This window comes from Mirounga angustirostris, unplaced genomic scaffold, assembly GCF_029215605.1.
Source record: "Mirounga angustirostris isolate CCGP_5_RB_7025 unplaced genomic scaffold, mMirAng1.0.hap1 SCAF_6, whole genome shotgun sequence".
NCBI classification, from domain to species: Eukaryota; Metazoa; Chordata; class Mammalia; order Carnivora; family Phocidae; genus Mirounga; species Mirounga angustirostris.
Genome location: NW_026991714.1, coordinates 10,107,674 through 10,135,518, shown reverse-complemented (window position 1 = coordinate 10,135,518; position 27,845 = coordinate 10,107,674). Strand labels below are relative to the sequence as shown.

At 39.2% G+C, this 27,845-nt stretch overlaps 1 protein-coding gene across 1 annotated transcript in view; it reads right to left on the bottom strand.

Moving 5' to 3' along the window:
• The window catches only part of AIDA (axin interactor, dorsalization associated), a 37,455-nt gene extending 9,696 nt beyond the window's left edge, over positions 1 to 27,759 (bottom strand). The window contains exons 1-6 of the mRNA XM_064593846.1: positions 27,501 to 27,759; positions 18,491 to 18,560; positions 11,816 to 11,869; positions 11,167 to 11,221; positions 7,321 to 7,384; positions 6,978 to 7,084 (exon numbers count right to left, since the gene is read on the bottom strand). Coding sequence (XP_064449916.1) covers positions 6,978 to 7,084; positions 7,321 to 7,384; positions 11,167 to 11,221; positions 11,816 to 11,869; positions 18,491 to 18,560; positions 27,501 to 27,610 — 460 coding nt within the window. The 5' untranslated portion in view covers positions 27,611 to 27,759. The remainder of the gene's footprint in view (positions 1 to 6,977; positions 7,085 to 7,320; positions 7,385 to 11,166; positions 11,222 to 11,815; positions 11,870 to 18,490; positions 18,561 to 27,500) is intronic.
• Positions 27,760 to 27,845: the final 86 nt, after the last annotated feature.

The following is a 27,845-nucleotide window of genomic DNA, read 5'->3' as shown; positions in this document are numbered from 1 at the left end:
GCTCCCACTGCACCCCCCTGCCCCCCCATGATGCTTGGGGCAGTCAGACTTTTTTAAGCTAATTTAGGTGTAAAGAAATGTTGATCCAGGGGCGCCTGGGTGGCTCAGTTGGTTGGGCGACTGCCTTCGGCTCAGGTCATGATCCTGGAGTCCCAGGATCGAGTCCCACATCGGGCTCCCTGCTCAGCGGGGAGTCCGCTTCACCCTCTGACTGTCTCCCCTCTCATGCTCTCTCAAATAAATAAATAAAATCTTTAAAAAAAAAAAAAAAGTTGATCCAGTTTTCATGTGTGTTTCTCCATGACTAAGGTTGAGCCCCTTTTCATTTTAGAATGAGCATTTGGATTTCCTCTTTTCTGAAGTATCTGTTCAATTATTTTGCACATCTTTTATCAGAATGTTCATCTTTTTCTTATTTGTAGGAATTCTCTAATAGTTTGATATGAGCTTTTGTTGGATATGTGTTTGTAACTAGCTTCTCAGTGGCTTACCTTTAAAAAGAAACTTTACATTGAAGGATAACATATTAAAAAGTATATAAATCATGTACAAATTCTAAGTACAGCTTGATGAATTTTCACAAAGTGAACATGCCTGTGTAACCACCACCAGATTCAGGAAAGACATTGCCGGCATACTAGGAGCCCTCCTGTGTCCCCAGCAGACCCAAGTCATTTTCTCCCCCGAGAGATAACAACCGTTCGGGACTTCTAACACCACAGATTAGTTTTACGTGTTAAGCCCTTCTCTGTTAATGGTGTCTTCTGATGATGATAAACTCTCAATGTTAATATATTCGTATTTCTTAATCTCTAAATTCCTTTACAGTCACCACTTTCTGTGTCCTATTCAAGCATCTTTCCCCACTCCAAGATCATGAAGGTGTTTTCTTATAAGAGCCTTATCGTTTTTCCGTTTGCACACCAAAGACAAAAATTAATTCAAAGTGATTGTACAATTAAATGCAAATGAAAAAACGATGAGAGAGAGAGAGAAAGAAAGCACAAGCAGGAGGGGCAGAGGGAGAGGACAGAGAGAATCCCAATGGGTGGGGAGCCCGACACGGGGCTCGATCTCATGTCCCTGAGACTGGGGCCTGAGCCGAAACCAAGTCAGATGCTTAACGGACTGTGCCACCCAGACCTCCCAGCACTCTTATTTAAAAGACCATCATTTCTCCCATTGCTCTGCAGTGCACCCTGATCACAAATCAAGCATGGGCTGTTCTGGGCTTTCCATTCTGTCTCATAGGACTGTTTCCCATCCTTGTACCACTACTATAGTGTCTTAATCACTATAATTTTCTAAAAAGCCTTGACATTTGGTAAAACAAATTCTCCCCTCTTAACATTATTTTCCAAGAGTCAACTACTTTTGGCTGCTTGCACTTCCATGTAAATTATAAAAACAGCTGTCAAGTTCTTTAAAACAAATCTACTGGAATTGCAGTGAAGTTCAGGTCAACTTTAGAAATAGTCACATCTTTACAAACTGCTTCGTCCAACCCATGAACTGAAATATACCTTTCCATTTATTAAAGATTTCTTAATTTCTCTTGATAGTTTTATTATTTTCTTCACAAAGGTCTTACACTTCTTTTGTTGGATTTATTACTAGGTATTTGATATTCTATATTATAATAAATGTTATAATATTTATTTTCTAAGCAACTATTGCTTGTTTATAGATTAAAAAAAATCTGTACTTAAGAATTGATTCTTTCAAGGAACCATGCATACTAAACTCTCTTATTAATCCTAATTACTCATCTGTTGATTCTTTTATATGTACTATATATATATTCATAACACCTGCAGATAAAGGGAGGGGATTTTCTTCTCCTAATGTTTATCTTTTATTTTTCTTGTCCTAGTGTACTGGCTAGCACTTCCAGACAATGTTAATAAAAAGGTAATAGTAGGCACTCTTACTCTTGCCTTGTTCTTGATCTGAAAAGGAAAGCTTCAATTTTTACAAGTATGATTTTGGCTCTAAGTGTCCCTTAGAGAACACCTGCAGACGTGTTCTGTTCTCAGTCTGCTAGAAATTTTTTTTAAAGATTTATTTATTTATTATTTTAGGAGGGAGGGAGGTGCAGAGGGAGAGAATCTCCAGCAAATTCCCCACTGAGCATGGAGCTGGACTTGGGGCTCCATCTCACAACCCTGAGATCAGGACCAGAGCTGAAATCAAGAGTCAGACGCTTAGCTGCCTGAGCCACCCAGTCTGCTAGAATTTTTTTAAACTCAAAAACAGATTTAGAATTTAATTATTTAAAATTTAATTTTATTTATTTATATGAGAGCGAGCAAGCAAGCATGAGTGGTGGGGAAGGGCAGAGGGAGACTTCACGCTGAGCAGGGAGCCTGATGTGGGGCTTGATCCCAGGACCCTGAGATCATGACCTGGGCCGAAGGCAGATGCTTAACCGAATGATGTTTCTAGGTGCCCCTAGAATTTAAAACATTTTCTGCATCTATTGAGAAGACTGAGATTTTTCTCAATTTCTTAAGGTGAATCACCTTGATGTACTTGTAACAATATATTCCAAAAATCACTCATTAGTTCATGGGGATTTTCCTAATTGTAATCTGTAGTATTCTGTGTATCACAGTTTACTCAGCCAATCTATGTATGGCATTCAGGCTATTTCTAATATTTTACTATTACAAATAATACCACGATAAATAACCGGCTATATGCCAGTTTTTGATTTTTTTAAAAAAATTTTATTGGAGATGTATCTTCAGAAAAAATTCCTAGGAGTGAGATGGATTGCTGGGCCTAAGAAAAAATGTCTAATTTTGTTATTGTTAGATATTGATGAATTCCCCTCCAGAGGGACTGTACCGTTTGTTCTCTTGCCAGCAATGAATGAGCATGTTCCCTGCAGCCTCAGCAACAGTTTTAATTTGTATGTCTATTATGTTACATCTTTCCACATGTTTAAGGGCCACTTGTACATATTTGTGTGAGTAAACTGTCCATGTCCTTTGCCCAATTTTCTAACGTGCTTGCGGCCTTTGTTGTCACAGCTTAAAGATTTCTTATATATTAAGGATGTCAGCTCCTTATGTGTCTTTTTCACTTTGATTATGGCTTTTTTTTTGACAGTCAAAGGGGACCTCTGGGGTGTCTGGGTGGCTCAGTTAGTTAAACATCTGACTCCTGATTTCGGCATGCGTGGAGCCTGCTTAAGATCTACTCCCCCCAACCCGCAAGTGCTCTTTCTCTTAAAAAAAAAAAGGGGGGGGGGGGAGGGTTGCTTATCTAACTTTCAAAGCCAATGGCAGATTCTCCTTTTATGAAAGATGTTTTTCCCAAGTGAATATTAAAACTGTTTCCACTTTAAAAGATAAATTACATTCTTTTAGTTTCAAAAATAAACGTGTACACATATTTAAGCCTATATAGAGATAAATCAACATACTCGTATAATAATTTTGAAATGGCTAAGCCTATATTTGAGCTTGATCATGTCATTCGATAAGAAAATGTTTTTTAAAATCTTGAAAAATTGTGTCTTGGGCTATTTTTAAATTCATATTGCTTTGCTTATGATTTTAGTAGCTTTACTATTCAACGCTGTCTAAATTTTCTGGACATAAATAACAGGTTGTAAATTTATATCCTTTATTTAAGTGAAATCTACCAAGCCTACCTTTATTATTTTTAAAGATTTTATTTATTTGAGAGACAGGGAGACAGAGGCAGAGAAGACGAGTGGGGGGGGAAGGGCAGAATGGGAGAGGGGAAGAAGACTCCCCACCAAGTGAGGCTCGGTCCCAGGACCCTGACCATGACCTGAGCTGAAGTCAAACACTTAACTTACTAAGGCACCCAGGCGCCCCCCTAAGCCTACCTTTAGACAAATTAAATCTCAATTTGACTTAAGCAAATTATTTAACAATTATGTTTGCCTTATGAGTTTTTAAAGTTTTGAAAAGAAAAAAGTAGTTTAAGAAAGCTTTTTTGTCTTTTTTTTCCTTCAAGAAAGGTTGGATGAAAATCATTTTTAATTTTAAATGGGAAAAAACTACTCTGAGTCATACCATATCACATACGATACCATTCTTCATCAGCCTTATAGTGGTAGTGTTTACACAACTGTATGCATTTGTCAAAACTTACAAACTACACACTTTTTAAAAAACATTAATTTTATACATGTAAATGATACTTCAGTAAATGTGACTTTAAAAAAGCCACAACAAACCTACAACTCAATAAATTATATAAGAACAAAGGTGACAAATAAAAAGTCACAATTCTTAGAACCCTTTAGCCACCAAAATGCAGACACTGCCTAGGCATCACTGAAATCTTGAATTCAGTGATTCAGGATTCTTCAGGAAAAAGAAAAGATATAAGAAAAAGAAATGTTTTCCTGCTTTACAATTAAATGTCAAATGTCATCTTCCTATTTCAATGATTTCAGTAAGTATAACTACAAATTTTTTTAAAAAGATTTTATTTACTTGAGAAAGAGAATGAGCTGGGGGGGGGGGGAGGAGGAGAGGGAGAGGCAGACTCCCCACTGAGCAGGGAGCCAGAGGAGGAGCTCAATCCCAGGACCCTGGGATCACAACCTGAGCTGAAGTCAGACACTTAACCGACTGAGCCACCCAGGCGCCTCTACAAATTAGTTAATAACGCTCATATCACAAACTAAATACAGTTAATTAAACTATATGTGCTCTTTCTTACTTTCAGGAAAAAGAAATTCAGCGAACATAAGGGTTCAGTAACCTTTCTGTATCTCTGAAATGAGATATCACGATGCTATGTCAGAATACAAAAAATCTATTTAGTTTGGGCTTAATCCTACATAGCAAGTGGATTTAGTTTAAGGTACAAGTTTTTCTTCAACTCAGCAACCTGAACCCCATAAAGACCTTAATCTGTATTATGGTTTACATCATCTACTTTAAGGATCTTATCTGCTATCAAAGTACAGATTGAAATTTATAGCACTGGAAGCTACATCAATTACAATATGTGGTTTGAAAAGGGAATGACAATTATTCAGTCATAAGACAACAAAGTAATTTCTCTCACCAGCTCGGCCAATTTGAAATTTCCTAAGTATATGACAAAATAAGAAAAATATACAACTCTTCATAAAGTGAAGCCGATTGGAAATAACGCCCTTGTACCAAAGAAACATTTGCACTAAGAGCTACCATCTCTAGTGCCTGTAATTTCGCCAGTGACCCCAAAGTGTAGATCCTGCTACCCCCACTGAAGGGAGGGGACGATGAGAACCACAGGCGTCACAACACGTTCAGCATGTGACCCCGACAGTGCTCACACCTTTAGCTGTAGTACTGTGTTTCGTCTTCACGGTAAACTGACGAGTTCGGCAGTTATTATCCCATTTTATAAAGAAAGAAACTGAGCTTCAGATTGGTTTAGGAAAGAAGAGCAAAGTCCTTCAACTAGTCACTGTCAGAGCCTAGACTCCAGCCCAAATGTCTGTTGGTTCAAGTCCATGCTGTTCCTGCTCCAGAATGCCTCCTCCCCAGGGAGTATTAATACTACTATACTTTTTTTTTTTTTTAAGATTTTATTTATTTATTTGACAGAGAGAGAGCACAAGTAGGCAGAGAGGCAGGCAGAGGAAGAGGGAGAAGCAGGCTCCCCGACGAGTAGGGAGCCCAATGTGGGGCTTGATCCCAGGACCCCGGGACCATGACCTGAGCCGAAGGCAGCCGCTTAACCGACTGAGCCACCCAGGTGCCCCAATATTACCATGGTTTTATTACCAAGAAAGCTATCTGGATGACACACAAATTGTATTTAGCTCTACTGTAAAGCTTCTAGGGTCTATTTCAAAATGCATGATAATCTTACAGCACACCGCTATCATACCTAAAGTGAACTAGTTTACCAGAAATGAAAACTATGCACTGTATAAGAACAGAACAGAGCAAACCAGTGGTTGGGAGAGGCAAGAGACTTATCCAGGGCGCCTGCCTAGGTCATTTACAGAAAGGGAAGATCCTTTCTGCAAATCTTCTGCAAATAAAAACGGTTTGCCATACATTATTTCCTTTCCTAAAACAAGATGGGGAAAAAAGAGCATTTGTTCAGTACCCATTCCCCTTGGACTCAGTCTTAATGACTACATTTGATTAATTAAAGAAGTGCTTACAATAGTCTACAGAAAAGAGTTACCATAGCAGGCCTGAGACTGTTATTGTCAGGAAGGCCTGCTGGCAAGGCCACCCCTGGGCTAGAGCCTGGGAACTTGGATTTCGGGCATGTTCCCACCATCCCCCAATAAGGATGGTCACTATCTGTAAACTGTGCAAACAATATGGTTTATGCTGAATATGTGCTTTCCTTCCGGGAGTCTGGAACTCTGGCCAGTGCTAAGCAGAGGGTGCCGATGTGATCAGCCCCTAAGAACAGCGCTGGGCACGGAGTCTCTAACAGCTTCCCACGGACACATTTTACATGTAGTACAACCTATGTGACTCCACTGGGAGGGGACTCTCAGAAGCTTGCACCTCATGTGGTAACTGGGTGATGGGCATTAAGTGGGGGCGCTTGTAATGAGCACTGGGTATTATATGCAACTGATGAACCACTAAATTCTACCCCTGAAACTAACAATACACTCTATGTTAATGAACTTGAATTTAAATAAAATCTAAAAAAAAAAAAAAAAAAAGCCTGCATCTGGTTTCCTCCAGACTTCGTTCACTTGTGCACCTTTTCCCTCTGCTGACTTTGTTCTTGTCTTTGCTCATTGCAATAAATCATAGCTGTGAATACAATTATATGCTGAGTCTGTTGAGTCTTCCTAGCAAATCACTGAACTTCAGGGTGGCCTTGTACACCTAACACAGATAGTAAGATACCTTCAGACCATGGCTATGAAAATTTGCTTAAGATTGGCAAGTACCAAAATAAGTTCTAAACACCCTAACCTTGGATTAAGCTATGCCTGTTTTGAAATCAGCGATACTCACCGGGAACTCTAGCAGGAAAGGAATCAGGAGACCCTGCACCAGCACCACCCTCTTCTTCATCTTCTTCAAATTCCAAATTCTCTTCTTCACCAGGTGCTAAAATTCTTCTACATGCAAAATGGCAAACAAAATAGTGAGCTACAAAACTAACCACCCTAGAGAGGCATTAGAGCCACCCATTTCCCAGGTAAGATGTGGATACAAAAAATGTTGACACAAAAAAGTTGACCTACTGATATTAAAGATATCAATACTGATATAAAAAATGCAGATATATCCGAAAACTAGGTAAAAAATAAGACAATAAAATAAGAAGACAAATATTGGTGCTTAATTATTTTACCTTAAGGGGACAGGCTGAACGTCAAATGGGAATTCCTTATTATATGTAAGAATATTCTTTAGGACTAGAATAAAAACAGAAAGAAAGACACAAATTTTTCCATGAATCAAAAAAAAATTTTATTAGAAATGACTGATTTTTAATCAATTTTACTATGCATATTAATACTTAAAAAACTCCCAATCTTATCATCATTCAGAGCCACGACGCATTCGTCCATTGAAGGTCTTAGCAAAATGAAAATATCCATAGTATACTCCAGGTACCAGTACTTTGTAAGATCTCCAAGGAAACTAAGTTCCAGAATCTCAGAGCCCTCATAGAAAATAAACTCCAAAAGAGTTGTATGTACAAGGTCCTAGGTGAGACACAGGGCAACAGAGAAAGAAAAGATCTCCTTCCTGGAGTACTTCAATTATAAGACTGGTTCAAGGATAACCAATTAGAGGTACATGAGATTATTTTGGTCTATGTCCTTATTAGGTTTCTCCTCAACCCCATAAAACTGGCAAAATTAGATAAAACTGGTTACAATCTCCATATGCCTCTTGCCTCTCCCAACCACTGGTTTGCTCTGTTCTGTTCTTATACAGTGCATAGTTTTCATTTCTGGTAAACTAGTTCACTTTAGGTATGATAGCGGTGTGCTGTAAGATTATCATGCATTTTGAAATAGACCCTAGAAGCTTTACAGTAGAGCTAAATACAATTTGTGTGTCATCCAGATAGCTTTCTTGGTAATAAAACCATGGTAATATTGGGGCACCTGGGTGGCTCAGTCGGTTAAGCGGCTGCCTTCGGCTCAGGTCATGGTCCCGGGGTCCTGGGATCAAGCCCCACATTGGGCTCCCTACTCGTCGGGGAGCCTGCTTCTCCCTCTTCCTCTGCCTGCCTCTCTGCCTACTTGCAGTTACATGAAGGTGAAGTAATGACATTAACCGAGCAATCCAAAAAGTTCCTAGGATTTTGTACTCAACTTACGCAGCCTCATTCCAGAGTGCTGTAGTTTGGAGATAAGAGCTACGGCATGTGTATGCTGTCATCCCAAAGCGGGAAATCCCAGAGCGCAGGCTGCGCTTTTATGACTTACTCCAACAGGAGTCACAGGGGTTTTTCAGACTTCCATTATATGCACTCGATTTATTGAGTCATTCAGTGAGAGGTCTGAGACTTGTGTCTAGCTTCTTGTTCATTCTTATTCTCTTTGCCCTCCAGCTCTTACCCTCATCTTTCCTTTCTCTTTCTTCCTCTCAACAAATGGGCACCAAGTGCTCACTGTGTTCCAGTCCCTGTTTTAGGTGCTAAAGATATGGCAGTGATCAAGACAGGGTTCTTGCTCTCATCTATGGATCTTAGGCTCTGGTCAGGAAAAGCAGACAGTAAATAAAGCAACAAATTAACAAGGTACTGTTAGACTGTGGTTAGCATCACAAAGGACAGGGTCAGGATGAGCGTGTAAGTGGAGCTGGGGGACAACTTCGGCTAAGGTGGACAGAAAAGTAACTTGCTGGAAGACAAGTGAGCCATAACCTGGAATGAGAGGATGCGTCCAGAAGCAGCATGGGCGCAACGGCTTTCCAGGTGTTAAACAACAGGCTAGAGGGGCGCCCGGCTGGCTCAGTTGGTGGAGCGTGCGACTCTTTATCTCGGGGGTTGTGAGTTCGAGCCCCACGTTGAGTGGAGAGATTACTTAAAAATAACATCTTTATAACAACAACAAAGGCCCTGAGGCAGGTACTGATTTGGCTTGTAATTTCCTGGAAGGTATTATCATGAGCACGGAGCCCATCATGGTTTGGGGACCACGTGGCTCACCCCACAGCTGACATCTGATGGAGCACCTCTGCCAGGAGAAACTCAGCACTCCCAGCCCACTCTCACAGAGCATGGCCTGCCACCCTCCTGAAGGCCACACTCTGAAAATGACAGACACACTGTCAACAAAGTGTGTTCTGCTTCTGTGGCTGATTTGTTTCATTTTTCCGGTGGGTAAAATGAGTAAGTTCTTCCCATCTGAAAGGTGGATTAACATCAGAAAATGAAATAAATAGTACTTTCAAAATCTTACTTGTACTAGTTTCACACAGGATTATCCAGAGACTTTTTTTTTAACCTTAAAACCTACATTAGCAGAATAAACCAAGTCCCACATATTAATTTTCCTTTCCTTACAGTATAAAAAGAGGCAGAAACTAGCTTGACTTAATCTGAAATCTATTCAAATACCGATTTGTAGAAAATGTTTAATTCTGATAAAGTAACTCCTAACAAGTGCCTAGCTTGGAGAGATGCAAAACTATAGAGCATAGCCTCAGATAATAATATATACATTTACATTCCTTTAAAAGGCAATAGCAAATTAAAATCACCTAAAAAGATAACTAAGTACGATGAAGGGAAAGGTCCAAATGAAAAGCACTATATAAATTCAGAATATAACAAAATAGATTCCAATACTACCTTTCCTTTCCATTCCCACCCCTAATCTTAAAAAAACAAAAACAAGCAAACAAAAAAGCAAGAAATGGAAGACTAATGCGGATTTTAGTCCAATCTGCCACTAATACGTGGGTCAGTAACCCCTCAAGAGCTCGAACTGGAAACCCATGATCTTTAGGATTGATGTCAACACTGCATTACAGGCATCACAAGAGAATATAGTGGCAGGAGCATAGGCTTTGGGGTCACTTAGAATCCTGGCTAAAACCCAGTTCTGGCATTTACAAGCTGTAAGGTCATGCAGTCAGCAAACTGCAGCTGAATGGACTTATGGGAGTGTTTGGGTTAATGGTAACGGTAACCATTAATATCAATGAAGATCCTACAAGGCAATAGGAGAAATCTGTAACACTCTAAAATTTTATTTGGAAACACACCGAAAAACAAACAAAAACTAATGGAAAACTGTGACTAAATAGAAAGCCCAAATCCTAATTATCATCATCATTAAAAAAAAAAAAAAAATCAAACATAATCTTTAAAACCACTACACAACAGACATCCACACTGCAGCTAATCTTTTTTAAAAGCCATCAATGTGCTTTTCTTAAAATAATCTTACATATATAATCAGTCACAAAGGACCATATGTGATATGATTCCATTTATACAAAATGTCCAGAACAGGCACATTCACAAGACAGAAAGTGAATTAATGACTGCCTAGGGCCGGGAACTGAGGAGTAGGGGAAGCAGGTGTGGGCTAAACAAGACAGGGTTTCTTTCTGGGGTGATAAAAATGTGGTGGACCGTTGGCGGTATTCAGTACTCGTGCCTTTGCCTACTTTGCAAAAAGAACATTCATATGAACAATAAGAAAACATTCCTCTAAGAGAACATTCATGCGAACCAATAAGAAAATCTTATTTGGCACATCCTAACCACCAAAACATTTGAAGCAAATGTTTACTTCAAAAAAGCTTTCAAGGGACAGGAAAATGGGGACAACAAGGAAACCTTTTGTAGAGCATCGCAAACAGCTAGACTGTAGTTTCCAAGGACATGTAGTATAAACGGGCATCAATAACTGTAACTTTATACTCTCCAGTAAACTCTACTCTAAGTGCTTACCAAAGTAATTATAGTCTTATTAAAGTGATTAAAACAAAGGCTGAAACATATGAATGAGACAGAACCTGGAATCAAACCACTTTTCATATTCTATAATGGTGAACAGAATAATAATTACTATAAATATTACAGAAATTATAAAAGCACAAAAAAAAATCACATAAGACTAGGTAGGAACAGAAATGAATAAGTACCTATGCTAAATAATCTTAATATCTATAATGAATTAAGTAGTTTCCTAAAGGAATACCACTAAAAATATAAAATAAAACTTACTTGGTTCTAGCTTCTTCAGGTCCTCCAGTTTAAATTCTTCTTGAGACTGTGTGGACTGAATTTAAAATATGCATATTACATCTTTTTATTACAAAGATTTCACTATACCCTATGTCTTTTAAGTGGCAAGAACTAAATATTGAAAAAGTGGACAAAATAAATGAATCCATTTCATGCTTTCAAAGTAGAAAATGAAGTCCCGGGATGCCTGGGTAGATCAGTTGGTTAAGGTCTGCCTTCGGCTCAGGTCATAATCCCAGGGTCCTGGGATCGAGTCCCGCATCGGGCTCATTGCTCAGTGGGGCAGCCTGCTTCTCCCTTTGCCTGCCACTCCCCCTCTTGTGCTCTCTCTCTGACAAATAAAATCTTAAAAAAAAAAAAAAGAAAAAGTCCCAAACTGGATTTTGTTTGTTTTTATATTTTGGAACATTTGGGCTAAAAATAACAAAAAACTGACGTTATATCTTCTCTCTCTACAGTTTATTAAATATGAACTAAATCTTTTAATAGGAGTTTAACCCATGAATTCCTATTGCTAGAAATCTCTTCTGAGACAATACTGCTTTTAGCATTAATGCTTAAAGTTTATTAGAATAGTTCATAATGATTTTTTCTTATATCACAAAGCAGGAAAAAAACCTGTGTTTACCTGTAAAGCTGCACTTCGTAATTCCAAACATGTTGCAATTTTGCCTATGGTTTTCTGTAGGAAAAAGAAAAAGCTATAAATACCAAATATATTGCAACTGTTAGTTGTCAAAACCATGGAGTTAATTTTTATTAGTAAGGGATCTATACTTTTTTTAAAGTTAAATTTTATTTCTTTGTAGCATCTTGCAGATTTTAGAAAAGAGAAACAGGAGGCAAAGGGCTAGGATAAGGGAGAGAATGTGAGTCCATATTCTCTCCTGACCTAACTGTACCACGACCAATTTTAAATCAAGTTTGCTCTGATGACAGCTTTAGATTTATTTAAAGGTCAATGAAAAGGACTTCCAACATCTTCCCTCCCAAGCTTTGCCTTCTCTTAATCTCCATTAAGCCTGAAATTCGCTAAAAGATTTAAAATAAAAAATATCTGAAAGCTAGCAAAATGGTATCATTTAATTTTGAAACAGGTCCAATCTTGACTTGTCTAATTAAATGTGTAGGTAATACTCAGCAAAATCAATACTTGTGATGAATGGTGGCAAGTTTTATAGTCAGATCTGTCTTAGATGGGCTATAAGATGGATAAAAATAATAGGGTATAGCTCTTGCTTTTAACAAGCTCAAGTTATATTATGTGAGATGAGACGCTACAAAATCACTGTAATATAAAGAAGAGACACTTGATTCTTATCAGCTTTAGCAAAGTAAGCCATTACACATGAAGAAACTGTGCAAGAATCTGTGTTAGAAATCAAGCCCCAGTAACTGGGAGGATTTGTCAAACTGAAGAGTTTAGAAAACTCACAGTTCAGTTGTCTAAAGTCTCAAACTGAAAGCAGAGGGATATTAGGTTTGAAACATGAAAAGTGAGTGTGTGCGCGCGCGTGTGCTGGGGGAAGCCATGGTCTTTCTGAAGGGGACCTTCCAGGACGAGCGGAGGAATCTGTTATTACTGTAGCAATAAATTACACAAAGGTTTTTGAATAGAAGAATGACCTTTAGGAAGACTGTTAAGACAACGGTCTCCACAGGCTGGGGGAGAAAAGGGCAAAGACTACAGGTAAGAGCAATCAGGTTATTCCGGGTAAATGTGAATCAGAACAAGAACATGGACAGCTAGAGTGGAAATAAAGAGGAGGAGACCCACAGAAGAAATACCTGTAAGAACAGGCAGCTGAATCAGGCCCATCGACATTTTTAAGTCCTTCCAAAAAAAGGGCATTTCTTATGTTTTTATTAGGAATAAATCCAGACCATAAAAGTGAAGTATTTATGTACAACACTTGCAATGCCTTCACCACAAAACATTCTTGGGAAAAAAATGACATGTTTTTTCTACACGTAACTGATCACTTGCAGAAGTTTAGTAAATTGGATTTTCACTTTCTTTATAAGATAAACGAGGAGCAAAGAGGTGTAACAGGTACTGGCCTGGCCCCTGGTACGCAGGCTAGTGGGCACTATGCAATTATCTTATCGACAGTCAACAGCTGGTAAAGCCAACTCCAGCCACTCCTGAGTAAGACAGGACCCTTGGCCAAGGAATAAGAAACACTCTCTATCTCCACAATCTGTAAAAATTCCTTTTAATCCCAATATCACAGTTTAGAAAATACCCTATTTTATTCTGAAATTTTACATTTAAAGATTACATCTAAATTTAGTAACTTCAAAAGGACTCATCTATTTACTCTCTCAAATAGCTACTGCATAAGAACCAGCAATAGTCTTTTCTACATAAAATCTAATATCCCCATTGTTGTTTAAATATACCACTCAACTATGACAAAACTAGGTGACTTAAATATATATAAATAAAATTTATATATGTTTTATTTGTATGTATAAAAACATAAATATATAATAATAAAGTAATGGCTAACAGCTATTGAGTACTCACATCTCCTAAGTGAGTTACAAGCATTAATTCATGTAATCCTCATTATAACCCTGAGTTAGAGACAATCATTTTACTGAAGAGACGTTAAGCAACTTGCCCTAGACATCCATGTCTTCTATACATATAATAGTGATATGTACAATAAAGTGATATACTTATTTTAATACCATTTGGCCATACTTTTTAGGTTCTTTTAAAAATGCTTTCTAAAAAGGATTCTGTATTAAGTGAGATGTATCAATGAGTAAGTCTTTAGAAATATTAACTCTCTTTCATTTACTATAAAATCCATTTGATTTGAGACTGTTAACATTTAAGGTAAAATGCAGTTTAACAATTACGATTCCACTAACAACCTATTTTAAATTTAAACATTTCTGCAAGTTAAGCAGAAGCAACAGCTTTTTACACAGAATCTACTGAACTATGGCAAAATACCAATAGGCATTATTCATAACTACTTTAAGGGACCACACCCAACATCAGTATTAAAAGGGAGCGAAACACTATCATTTTCAGCTGCAGCAATGACTTTTAAAACATGCAGCATTTATTGATGTCAAAATCAAGTGCCTGCTACTGTAACCGTGTCACCTTTCTTAGAAACAAATGGTTAGGAAAAATGATTAAGCAGTACCAGGTCACTTGTGTCCACATATTAAATACTGACTATTAACTAAGGTACATTAAGACTAAGCACTGAAGGTAAATGAAGTTTAGTTTTAAAAAATTTAAATTATTAGCACCTCATTCAAATTAACTGCTCATGCTTAATACGGTACAGAAATGGAAAATGTTCTCGTTTTTAGAATACTGGCTATTTTGTCATTGGTAGGGAAATTAATAAAAAGAGCAGCTAAGGAAAAGATGGGAAAAAAACAGACAAAGAGCCAAGTTAATTTTGCTAAAACACATTCAATTTACATAAGGAAAAAATTGAAAAAATACATATAAAGTAGTACCATCTCAATCCAGACTTAATTTTTTGATTTAAATAGCCAGTCATCTACCCTCTAGCCAGGGGGAGGCTGGGATAGGAGAAAGAGGGGAAGGTGGAGGAGACAGTGGAAAGGGGGAACCTATAAAATATAAAACAAGCGCATAGTGCTGGAACTCTCATTACTACCAAACTCGATTCAAAACAGGGAAAAACTTTCTAAGCATCATGAGACAGGATGTTCTCTTCTGTCCAGAAACTTACATGAGAAAATCTACGACACCAAAGTAGGGAATTTAATGGAATGAAAGCTTTTGGCAGCTATTCTTTGGCTACTAAACTCAGTTGTTATAATGACAAAACTATTGAGGATTGAAATGAGAGCTAAGTCAACTAATCATAAGGGAGGATCAAATAAGAACCCTCAACTTTCTCATTTTCCAACAGAAATCTTTGAGAATATTATGAATAGCAAATCCACGTGAAGATTTTTTTAAATCACTGATTAGGTTTAGAGAGATCAGTAATTCTGCCCTAGAGTTTAGATTTAAGATAAATACTGCGAAGATGTGTATGTTTTCTCAAAAATTAGTATTTTTCTGATCTTAAATAGTTAAATATGGATAAATATCAATAACCTAAGACCCAACAAAGCATTTATTCATCAACTATTTTTCAAAGCTTATTGTGAACAAGACAGTAAAAAGCTTCATAAAGAAATATTGGTTGGTTTTTAAGAAAATTTTTAGAAGTCCCACAAACTATGAATGGTTAGCATAATTCTAAGATTTGTCACCATTACAAAAACACTGAGAATAGCAAAAGCGTAAAAACTATAATTCAAAATAGAAAACATAAAGAACAGTTTTGCTTAGAATAATAGAAGGCATATTCTGCGTTTTTCCTCCTTTGAGGAAAACGCAACTGAGTTTCTTCTCCTTTGGCTTATGTGCCAGATCTGGCATTCAATTAATTTTGCAGACCTAACAGTTGGTTTCGAAATCTCCCATAACATGTTCTTTGGAACACTAGACCCAATGAAGTGTTCTATAAAGGGGGGGGGGGGGGGCTCCAAAAGCAAACAAATTTAAGAAACACTCCATTACCCAAAGTCTTTTAAAAAATTCAACACACACATTAGCATGTTAAAAGCCCTGACAAGTCACAAACTCCCTGTTCAAATAACATCTATTAATTTTTCAGAGCCAGTGTTCCCCCAGATCACATCTGGGAAGTCTTTGTTTCCTAATCATTAACTTGGAGACTCTTGTGTGACATTCAAAAATAAGGTCTGTATGTCAGTATGGGTTTTTTTGGCCCATTGTGAATGTTTCACTTGTATTTTTAAAGAAAATTAAATTTGTAAATGCATACAACTTGCCTTAGGTTCCTAATGTAGTACAGAATGATTTGGGGGTCCTTCTCTGAGCCCAAGGAATAGGCAGGCAGGTAGGTACACAAGTGGCAGCCACAGGTGCCCCTTAGGCAGGTATTATAAATAACAAATCCCTCCGAAATCAGGCCTCCAGGGAAGGAGGAGGTACAGAAAACTTCAAAGGTATGAGTCATTAGAAGATGTAGGGATATCTTCTAAAATCATTTAGGGTTATCTAATCCCTCATCTCATACATAAGGAAATAAGGGCCGGGGACAGAGCCCAGATTCAAGACCAAGTCCAGATCTCAGGCTTTTCCTCTAGGTCATGCTGCCTCCCAGGCCTTATGGGAGTGTTAAGACCTGTGGGTCTGTGTCAACTGAAAAAAAGGCAGCTAAGGAACAGCTATAAATTAAAAGATAAAGAGCATTATCGAACACCAGCTTCAGCCTTAGAAAGTTAAAGAAAATTAAGAAAAAGTTTATTTTTTCTTGATGGTTTAATCATTGTATGAAAAAGCTCATTTCTTGATGGCATTTTAAAAAACTGTGCTTTGTTTTAGGTCAACTCACCTACTATTTGAGGTCATGTTGCTCATAGGCCCTATACCTAAGCAAGAGGTGCTGGTGACAAAGCATATAAGTAAGACAAGGCAAATAGGTGATTAAAGTATTGGGGGTGGGGGGAGGTGGTCATGAAACTTTTTAAAAATTCCCTAAGCTTTCATCTGTTTCCATATTCATAACACACTCTGTTAGCTATTATTAATTTGCATACTCAAATATTTGAGATTGTTTCAAAATTAATTTTGTGATGTCAGCTGATCACTTCCTAATCAATTCCTAGAGTTTACAAATCTTATAGAGGTGATAAAGCATATAGTCTTTGTTCCTTTCCTCAAGCAAACCAATCATTTCTTCTGTGGTAATTATTTTCCGGGGCTCAAATCCTAAATTTCCTAAATCTACTGCATACATTAACAATTGTAAAGGAAAAAAGAAAAATGCACCTCTAAATTGTAGTGATGTTTTTCTTTTCTCAATACAAAAAAAGTACAGTAGAGGATGTAGATACTAAGTATTTTTAAAATGCAAATATCCTAACTTGTGTAAGAAATATAGCTAATCCTAATCTTTAGAGTTTTTATCTGTTCAAACATCTATAAGTAGAGTCAAATGAATATAGGCAAAAGGACTAAAATAAATCTTAGGCTTACTTAAAACACGTGCAGAAAACCATTCCCACCCCTTGTACAGAAAAATGATTAATAAAAACAAATTAAGTCACTACAGTTTTCACAGTGTCTTTTCTTAAGAGATGAGGGAAAAACTGACACAGTAATTTTTTTTCATTATCTACAAGATTAAAATTTGACTTAACACTAGATACTTTGAGCCAGGAAAAAATGGGACTTGTTTCTTCCTGTTTCTTCTCACTCTTTGAAAGCAAAGCTTCTTAAAGTATCCATCCCACTTTTTATAATCTCTAAAAGTCCAGGGCATTGACTCAACACATTAAAATCTTAATTCAAGAGCACCACTGAGACATTTTGCAACCTTATGCATTTATTTTGCTGATGGATTCTTATGCCAAATTCTTGACTTGAACAATTTTTTAAAAATTATTATTTTAGGGGCGCCTGGGTGGCTCAGTTGCTTGCTCATCTGCCTTTGGCTCGGGTCATGATTCCAGGGTCCTGGGATAGAGCCCCGTATCAGGCTCCTTGCTCAGCGGAAAGCCTGCTTCTCCCTCTCCCTCTGCCTGATGCTCCCCTTACTTGTGCTCTGTCAAATAAATAAAATCTTAAAAATAAATAAAATCATTATTTTATTATTAATTTTTTTCAGTGATGGCTTTTGTTTTTTTTTTTTTCTTTTGGCTTTGTGTTTTTTTTTTTTTTTTTTTTTTAAAGATTTTATTTATTTATTTGACAGAGAGAGACACAGCGAGAGAGGGAACACAAGCAGGGGGAGTGAGAGAGGGAGAAGCAGGCTTCCCGCTGAGCAGGGAGCCCGATGCGGGGCTCAATCCCAGGACCCCAGGATCCCGACCTGAGCCAAAGGCAGACGCTTAATGACTGAGCCACCCAGGTGCCCCTTTGTGTTTGTTTTGAGAGGAGGAAGAAGGGGTTAAGAAAATTCAGAGTTAAATAAGTACTGAAGTTGGACATAATTACTCACAGTCAAACTTCAGCCTCTGGAATCTACCCCTCTCCCAACCAAAGTGTAGACAGTCTCCACTAAAGTTAAAGTCTAAATGGCTGAGTCGAGAAATTCATCAAGTGAGAAAGTCACTAAGTAGTAAATCATCTCTCAGCGATCACTTTATGTTCCCCAATGCATAATCAGTGTCATTCTTTGTACTCAAGTATAACAGTTTCTGTTGTTTTTGCTTAATGGCTTGAAAGACAGAATCCTTTTCATTTGGAATCTGATAATATGTAGACATTATTTTATAGTACCTTTTGTTCTTCTGTGAATTCAGAATTATTGTGTTGAGCTTGGGCCTCTTTTTGTAGATGTCTTGCTAATCTGTAAGAAAAAAAAAACATATTCTTTAGAATTGAAGGAAAGCAAACTATCCCAAGTGCAACAAGGTGAAATAATTTAAATCTTTATTTTTTTTAAAGATTTTATTTATTTATTTGACAGAGACAGAGACAGTGAGAGAGGGAACACAAGCAGGGGGAGTGGGAGAGGGAGAAGCAAGTTTCCCGCCGCGCGCAGAGAGCCCGATGTAGGGCTCAATCCCAGGACTCTGGGACCAGGACCCGAGCCAAAGGCAGACACTTAATGACTGAGCCACCCAGGCACCCCTAATCTAAATCTTTTAAAAAACAGGGGCGCCTGGGTGGCTCAGTTGGTTAAGCGACTGCCTTCGGCTCAGGTCATGATCCTGGAGTCCTGTGATTGAGTCCCACATTGGGCTCCCTGCTCAGCGGGGGGTCTGCTTCTCCCTCTGACCCTCTTCCCTCTCGTGCTCTCTGTCTCTCATTCTCTCTCTCAAATGAATAAATAAAATCTTAAAATAAATAAATAAATCTTTAAAAAAACAGACAATGAGGTACAATAATATTTTGCTATGTTTTCAAAGTATAAATCTACATTATCTTTAGAATCAGACTCTATATAATAACAATGAAAATAAGATACAATGCTTTTTTTTTACCATTGCACTGGGACAAATTTCAGCTCTATGCAGTAAAAACAGAATCTTAGAGCTGGAAAGAATCTCAAATGGCAACTAATCCAACTTTCTTTAGTATGCATGAATTTCTTCTTTAACAAGCCAATAAGCAGAAGTCCAGATTTTGCTTAAACACTTCCAGGGAGCACCAGTAATAGTACCAGCCAGAGACACTTTATCAGTCTATCATTAATTTGCTGATAAGATTAGTCCAAATAACAGCCATGACAAAATGATAAGTCTATTAAATTTCAAAACATTTTTTCATGAAAAATAAAATCCTCCACCGATCAGACATGAAAATCATCGTTTGCCCAATTATCATTCTTAAAAATAGCAGCTAGGCCTTGGATGAGTTTTCAAGGATGGATCTGTGTTACTAGCCCAAACTCAACAGTAAGGATCCAAAGCTCTTTTTTTTTTTTTAAGATTTTATTTATTTTGACAGAGAAAGAGAGTGCGCACATGCGCAGGGGGAGAGGCAGAGGCAGAAGCAGACTCCCCACTGAGCAAGGAGCTGGATGCGGGACTTGATCCCAGGACCCTGGGATCATGACCTGAGCTGAATGCAGGCACTTAACCGACTGAGCCAAGCAGGCCTCCCCAAAGCTCTTTCTGAGACAACAAAACTAAAAGATTGACTCTTACAATGAAACATTAAAAGGACAAATAACTCAATTTTAAAATGGGAAAAGAATATGAACATCTGTTTTAAAGACTTATTTATTTATTTTAGAGAGCGTGAGCAAGCGTGAACAGGGGGAGGGGCATAGGGAGAGAGAAGCGGGGGAAGCAGACTCCCCGCTAAGCATGGAGCCTGACTCAAGGCTCAGTCTCACAACCCTGAGATCATGACCTGAGCCGAAACCAAGAGTAGGACGCTTAACTGACTGAGGCACACAGAGGTCCCTTGAACATTTTTTCCAAAGAAGATATAAAAATGGTCAATAAGCGCATTAATATCATATCATTAGTCATTAGGGAAATACAAATCAAAACCACAATGAGATACCACCTCATACCCACTAGGATGGGTACAATTTCTAAAAAGAGAGAGAGAAAAAAATAATGGTGTTGGCAAGGATATGAAAATTTGGAACCTTCATACAGGGCTGGTAGGAATGTAAAATGATGCAGTTGCTGTGGAAAACAGTTTGGCAGTTCCTCAAAAGTTAAACATAGAGTTACCATACATATAACCCAGCAATTTCAAAATTCTAGGTATAGTCCAAGAACTGAAAACATGCTCACACATAAAAACCTGTACACGGATGTTCACAGCAGCAGCATTATGCATAATAGCCCCAAACGGAAAACACCCATAATGTCTATCAACTGCAGAATGGATAAACAAAATGTGGTGCATCCATTCAACGAAAGAGGATTTGGCCGCAAAGAAGAATGAAGATTGATACATGCTACAACATGGATGAACCTCAAAAACATTACGCTAAATGAAAGAAGCCAGATGAAAAAAAAAAAATCACATGATTCTATTTATACAAAATGTCCAGAATGGATAAATCCATAGAGACAGCAGATTTGTGGTTGCCAGGGGCTGGGGTAAGGAAGGAATTGAGAGTGACTGGTATCAGGTATGGGGCTTGAGGGCGATGCAAATGTTCTGAAATGAGATGGTGGTGATGGTTGCATAACACTGTGAATATACTAGAACGACCAAACTGTACAACTTCATAGTGCAAAATCTTATGTTATGTGATATTTATCCCAGTTTTTAGGAATTTGTGGGGAGCGGGGGAAAAGACCCCAAAGAATCAAGAGATTCTTTGGTGAAACATTTTGTAACTGGGAAAAGAATTTAAAACCGTAATTCTCAAGCATACTATACTATTCTGGGAGGGGAATGGAAGCAAGAATGCAAAGGGTAGCAAGTGTTAGATTTCCTACCACGCTCACTGCAACAGACAGTTCACAAGAGTTTCCAAAACAAGTCTTCTTTTCTATGCAATCATGTCTTTAAAGATCAGGTGTAAAGTTCATTATATTTGATGGCCTCCATCCAATCTATGAAAGGTATGCATCCTCCTTATCATAAAATAAGAAAACTCCTACATAAAATCATTGACATTTGCAAGGAATCACTCCACTATGTTATTTAAACTGTTTCCATCCATTTATTTATTTTACCTCAAAGGTAGAAACCCCCTAATATTATCCTATGATGTCATTTAGAGACCCACTCTTTGTGGATTCTATACAGGAGATAGCACAAATAGAAACAGACATAGGGGCGCCTGGGTGGCTCAGTTGTTAAGCGTCTGCCTTCAGCTCAGGTCATGATCCCGGAGTCCTGGGATCCAGCCCCACATCAGGCTCCCTGCTCAGCGGGAAGCCTGCTTCTCCCTCTCTCACTCCCCCTGCCTGTGTTCCCTCTCTCGTGGTCTCTCTCTGTCAAATAAATAAATAAAATCTTAAAAAAAAAAAAAAAGAAAGAAACAGACATAGCCATTATCCTTGTCCTTGCTCTGCAGTTGGTTTCTAACTCTTGCTGGCCTACCACTTATATGAATTTCTCTTTTAGGAATTAGTCTATATTTAATGATGTCAACTACATATCCACAATCTCAGGGAAGTTATAATGTGGCACAGTGTCTCTATTTGAAGAGTTGTACACATAATATGCTAATAGTGACTGTTAACTTAAGCAGGGTCACTGTCAGAAGAAAAGGGGTAGCTTTAAACTGCTCAAATGCTAATAATCAGCAGACAAGGATGTTAAATTCAAACAGAATCCTGCTTTTAAAAATTAGGCCACAGACTGGGAGGAAATATTTGCAAATCATATATGTGATAAAGGGCCTGTATCCAGAATATATAAAGAACCCTTATAAACTCAATAGGTAAAAGACAAACAACTCAATTAAAAAATGGGCAAAAGATTTGAATAGACATCTCCCAAACCAGATTTACAGAAGGAAAATAAGCATCATAAGAAGATGCTCAGCATCATTAGTCATAAGAGAAAGGCAAATTAAAACTACAGTGAACTACACTATATACCTACTAGAATGGCTATAACAGAAAAGACAATGACAAGTGCCATCAAGATGGAGAACAGTAATTCTGAAACACTGCTGATAGAAATGTAAAACTGTATAGCCCCTCTGGACAATATGTCAGTTTCCTTCAAAAAGTACACATAAATTTACCACATTAACCAGAAATTCCACTCTTTGATATCTACCCCCCAAAAATATATATATATATATGTGTACACAAAGACTTACATGTGAATGTTCACAACAGCATTACTGATAACAGTAAAAAAGTAGGAACAACTCAAATGCCCCTTAACTAGTGAAAGGATACACAAATGTGGTATATCCATACAACGTAATGCTATTCAGCAGTAAAAAAGGAACAAAGTACCGATATACGTTCAACATGGATGAACCTCAAACACATTATGCTAAATCCAAGAAGTCACATACAAAAGATCACATTTTATATGATTCCATTTACATGAAATGTCCAGAAAAGACAAAATCTTTAGACAGAATGTAGATTAGCGGTTGCCTGGGGCTGGAGCAGGAATATGGAGTGATTGCAAATGGGCACAAAGGAGCTTTGTGGGGTGATGGAAAGGTTATAAAATTTGATTGTAGTGATGGCTGTACAACTTGGTAAATTTACTAAAAAAATCACTGGACTGTACATGTAAAATGGGTGAATTCCATGGTATGTAAGTTATACGATTTTAAAAACTTTTTTAAAGACCTGGGTAAAAAAAAAAATTAAATTTCTAAATCCATAAATGACTGCACCATTTTAAGACAAAGTGAGACATGATTTTGTCCATCGAGGGAAAATCCACATGCTTTGGGTATCAGATGAGCAGCTAAAAGAGTTGACATTTATTAGGAAAGGTGAGAAACCTCTCAAATATTCTCTAGAGAATAATCTCATCTTACAAGGATGCTTACAGGTCAAACAGCACTATTCTCAAGAGGGAGTTTATACTTTAAACACATAAACAAGTGACTGAAAGAAACCCCACAATCCACAACAGAAATTAGTGCTTCTCAAACTATCTGTAGTGAAGGACTAGCTTCTTCCCCCAATCTGTTCCAAGCTAACACTTCTTTAAAATATAATAAAAACTCTCATTAAGATGTCAAATCTTAAATCTCAATTCCTTTATCTCATTGCAGATCAGTACCCATCTGTGGACCTACTCTGAGTAACAATGATCAAGGCATAATAAAGATGATTAAGAGCAAGTATTACTCAGTCTTCAAACTCACTCATTCATTTAACAAGTATTTATTGAGCACCCATGTGCTAGATTAATCCCTTAGCAATGATCCTGTGAAATATCTGATTCTGAGCAACAGAGTCCATACCATTCTACCAGAAGTTTGGGGTCGTGTATCCCCAGGTTGCTGAAAGAGGTGGCCTGCTTCATGGAATTGTTTTTAATTAACCATGTATATTTTGGCTAGCAATCCTAGTTTTGACATATTTGTTTAAACCTTCCAACAGCACTTTAATATCAACTCAATGCTCCCACAGCATACTTCTGAATCCATATTCATTCAAAAGAATACAACATATAATTACTAAACAATTATTTAATAACAGCCTAGCATCACTAGGACACTAAGTATATAGTAATGAATAAGACAACACCTCCAACTCTGCCCTCTCAGAGTTTACATTCAAGTGGGGAGAGAGACAATAAACCAAATGAATATGTAAAATATATTTTATTTTATTATTATTTTTTAAAGATTTTATTTATCTGACAGAGAGAGACACAGTGAGAGAGGGAACACAAGCAGGGGGAGTGGGAGAGGAAGAAGCAGGCTTCCCGCCAAGCAGGGAGCTGGATGTGGGGCTCGATCCCAGGACCTTGGGACCATGAACTGAGCCGAAGGCAGGCACTTAACGACTAAGCCACCCAGGTGCCCCAATATATTGTATTGTATTGTATTGTATTTTTTTAAGATTTATTTATTTATTTGAGAGAGCGAGAATGAGAGAGAGTAGATGAGAAGGGGGAGGGTCAGAGGGAGAAGCAGGCTCCTCGCTGAGCAGGGAGCCCGATGCGGGACTCGATCCCGGGACTCCAGGATCATGACCTGAGCTGAAGGCAGTTGCTTAACCAACTGAGCCACCCAGGCGCCCCAATATATTGTATTTTAGATGATGATAAATACTATGGGAAAAAATTAAGCAGGATTTGGGAGGGGGGCATTTAGGATGTGCAAGACTGAGGTAGAGGGAGTTGGGGTGGATAACAGGTTTCACAATTTTAAATAAGGTAGCCAGAAAGGACCTCACTGAGAAGATAATATCTGAACAAAGACCTGAAGGAGGTGACCAAGCTATCCAAGCAGATGAGAGAAGAATGTTCCAGAAAAAGTACAAAAGCCCTAAGGCAGAAGCACGCTCCTGGAAACAGCAAGCAGTGTGGTAGCACATACTCTTTTCATACTTCTGTAATAGCAAAACCCAATTACTTTAAAATCCTCCATTAGGGTGCCTGGGTGGCTCAGTCGTTAAGCGTCTGCCTTCGGCTCAGGTCATGATCCCAGGGTCCTGGGATCGAGTCCCACATCAGGATCCTTGCTCCGCGGGAAGCCTGCTTCTCTCTCTCCCACTCCCCCTGCTTGTGTTCCCTCTCTTGCTGTGTCTCTCTCTGTCAAATAAATAAATAAAATCTTAAAAAAAATAAAATCCTCCATTAGAAAGACTCTCAGGGCTTTGAGGGCGGGAATCAAATCTTATACATCTTTACATCCCCTGTTCTTGTCGTCGTTGAAAAACAAGATTGTTGGGCGCCTGGGTGGCTCAGTTGGTTAAGCGACTGCCTTCGGCTCAGGTCATGATCCTGGAGTCCCGGGATCGAGTCCCACATCGGGCTCCCTGCTCAGCAGGGGGTCTGCTTCTCCCTCTGACCCTCCCCCCTCTCATGTGCTTGCTCTCTCTCATTCTCTCTCTCTCAAATAAATAAATAAAATCTTTAAAAAAAAAAAAAAAAAAGAAAAACAAGATTGTTTAAGCTATTAGCATTCTTACATTGTGATGGTACAAACCTGTTTCTTTCCTCCCCAATATCCCCTCTCCCATAAATTCGCTGTGTTGCAAGACCATAAAGTCCCTGCTGCCTACCCAATTAGAAATGCCAATTATCCTAGACTCTTCCTCCTTCACTCTCAACATCCAGTCACTAAATGCTGTCCATTCTTTTTTACACTATTAGTGGCCCCCAAATGGTCTCCTTTTCCGCAGCCTTTCCTTCCAAAGAGATAACTGCAAGAAAAAAAGGAAATCTGTCTTCATTTTTGAATATATTAATTTTAAATTCAACCTCATTTTATATGTAGCCTATGTGTTTACAAAATTTAAGCCAATCATTACTCCTCCGATTTAACACTGGCAGTTTTTATAATTTGAGAACTTCTCTGAATTATGAAGTTCAAAGGTTAGTATTGTGGTCCAACAACAGATTTATATGTGGCTACTACTCTCATTGAGATGTTTCTCGAAATTCCAGCGAAACAGCTTCCATACTCAATTTTCCTTTGTAATTTCGATTGGACATGGTATTCTTCACTTTCCATTGTGAAGTCTGCTACTGAGTGTCAACAGCTGCTAAGTCCCACTGCATCACAAGTGAAGGCAGCTTTACATTTCAGGGTATGCGATTCTAGTTAACCCGAAGAATGAGTACACACAGGTGCTAACTGGCTACAGTCTGGTTAAGATATGTTCCCTGGTAACGAAGGAAACCTTCTCATTTGTCCAATTCACTTACACAAGGCACATTAAATAAAGTGTCTTAAGCACTGTGTAGTAGAGCAGTCAGGATTTGGAGTTAAAAAAAAAAAAATCCCAGATTTCATTGGTAGTTTTAGGACCCCTGTTAATCTGTTTAACCTGAGCTTCCGTTTCCTCATTTTGTAAAATGAGAGTAATGTTCTCACTAAGTAGTTGCAGGAGCGAGGGAAAGCAAGTGAAGATGCAAGACAGAGGCTAGTACTTGTTACACTTGGCAACATGGCCCAGAGCACGGTTGTTTCCAGGGCTCTTTGAAACTACAAGTCAGTACCATGGGGGTAGAAAACATCTGCACATTTAAATTATCTTAATGGTCAGATAAAAACAAGAAACTATTGTAGGGAAAGGAAAAAGAATTTAAAGCTTCCAAGTCTCAACTGTATATTCTTTCCAGGAGACACTGAGGGGGTAAAAAAAAAAAAAAAAAGATTTTACTCGCATGGTTTCATACTCAGTAACACCTCAAACAATAATTTGCTTTTAACCAAGAATTAATGGCAACAGTTTGCAAACAACAGCATTTTAGCAGGCAGTTCTTATTTTTTCAGTAAAAGGTGCAAGAAACTAAGCAAGGTTTTATATACACGTGAATCTTGTCTTTTAATTTAAAAAACACCCCTGAAGTGTTTTGGGGGAAGCCAGAAAGGCTGTAAGAAATCGGACTTCGGGTCAAAGATCAAAGAAACTGGTACTCACAAAGTACCCTGCGGCTCTACATTAGACACAGGACGAGGAGGAGGGACCCAAAGAGGGAGTGGTGGCTCCCGTGCGTGGTCTATTAATTTAGTTTGCTCTCTTCTGTTCACATCCTGAGCGGACTCCACCCAAAGCAACCGAACGAGGGGGTGGGTGGGACTCACAGCCAAGCAAATAACAGTCCCAGAAACCGAAACGGAATCGAGGTGAACTGTGAAAACACGGCTCACCAGAAAGAGGGGTGGAGAAGGGGCGCCGGGGGGGACCCTTCCCTCGGCTGGTGAGACGCCCCTGTCCTCGCTGCTTCCTGGGGGCGCCCCCTCCCCTCAAGCGCCACCCGTTCCCTCCTGTCCTACACATGGGAGGAGGAAGGCACCATACAGAGCAAGGCCACTCGTCCCTGGAACGTGGGCGGGGAACACACAAGTATCCCCCAGAGATTCTAGAAGAGAAACTGAGCGGCAGCAACCTGAAAGAGGCGGGGGAGAGAAGGCAAGGAACTGCAGAGGTCGCCTGCTAGGGCGGGCGCCCCAGGAAAGAGGAGCTACCTGTTGAATGGACCCGGCCCTGGGGCGGCGGAGAGGGAGGGGGCGCGGAAGCCCAGCGAGCGGACCGCCGTCTCCAGGGCAGCCTGTCCGGGGCCAGTGCGATCCCAGCCCCAGTGCCTGCGGGGGCCCCACCCTGGGAAGCCTCGGCTGCAGACAGAGATAAGAGACACCGACAGAAGAAAGGGGGAGGCGGCCCACGGGAGCCCGGCTGGCCCGCTCCCGCGGTTAGTCACTCACATCTGATACTCGTCTATCGCCTCCACCAGCTGGCCCCAAGAGTCGAAGTCGGCGCCTCTCCTAAAACTGGCGCCCCAGCGCTGCAGCAGACTCCGGGTCACCTCCGACATGGCCGGTGCCCACCCCGTCCCCTCCCGCCCCTACCCCAGCGAGGCCGGGCTCTAGGGCGCCATCCTCCCCGGGCCTGGCCCCGACATTAACAGGGCCAGGAGGAACCGCTACGGCCACCACCGCCACCCGCCGAGGAGCCGCCCAAGCCCATTTGCCGCCACAGCCAAACTTTGCGGCTCTGAAGCGGCCGCCCCGGCGAGGCTCCGCCCCGAGGCCCCGCCCCGCGTTAGGTTG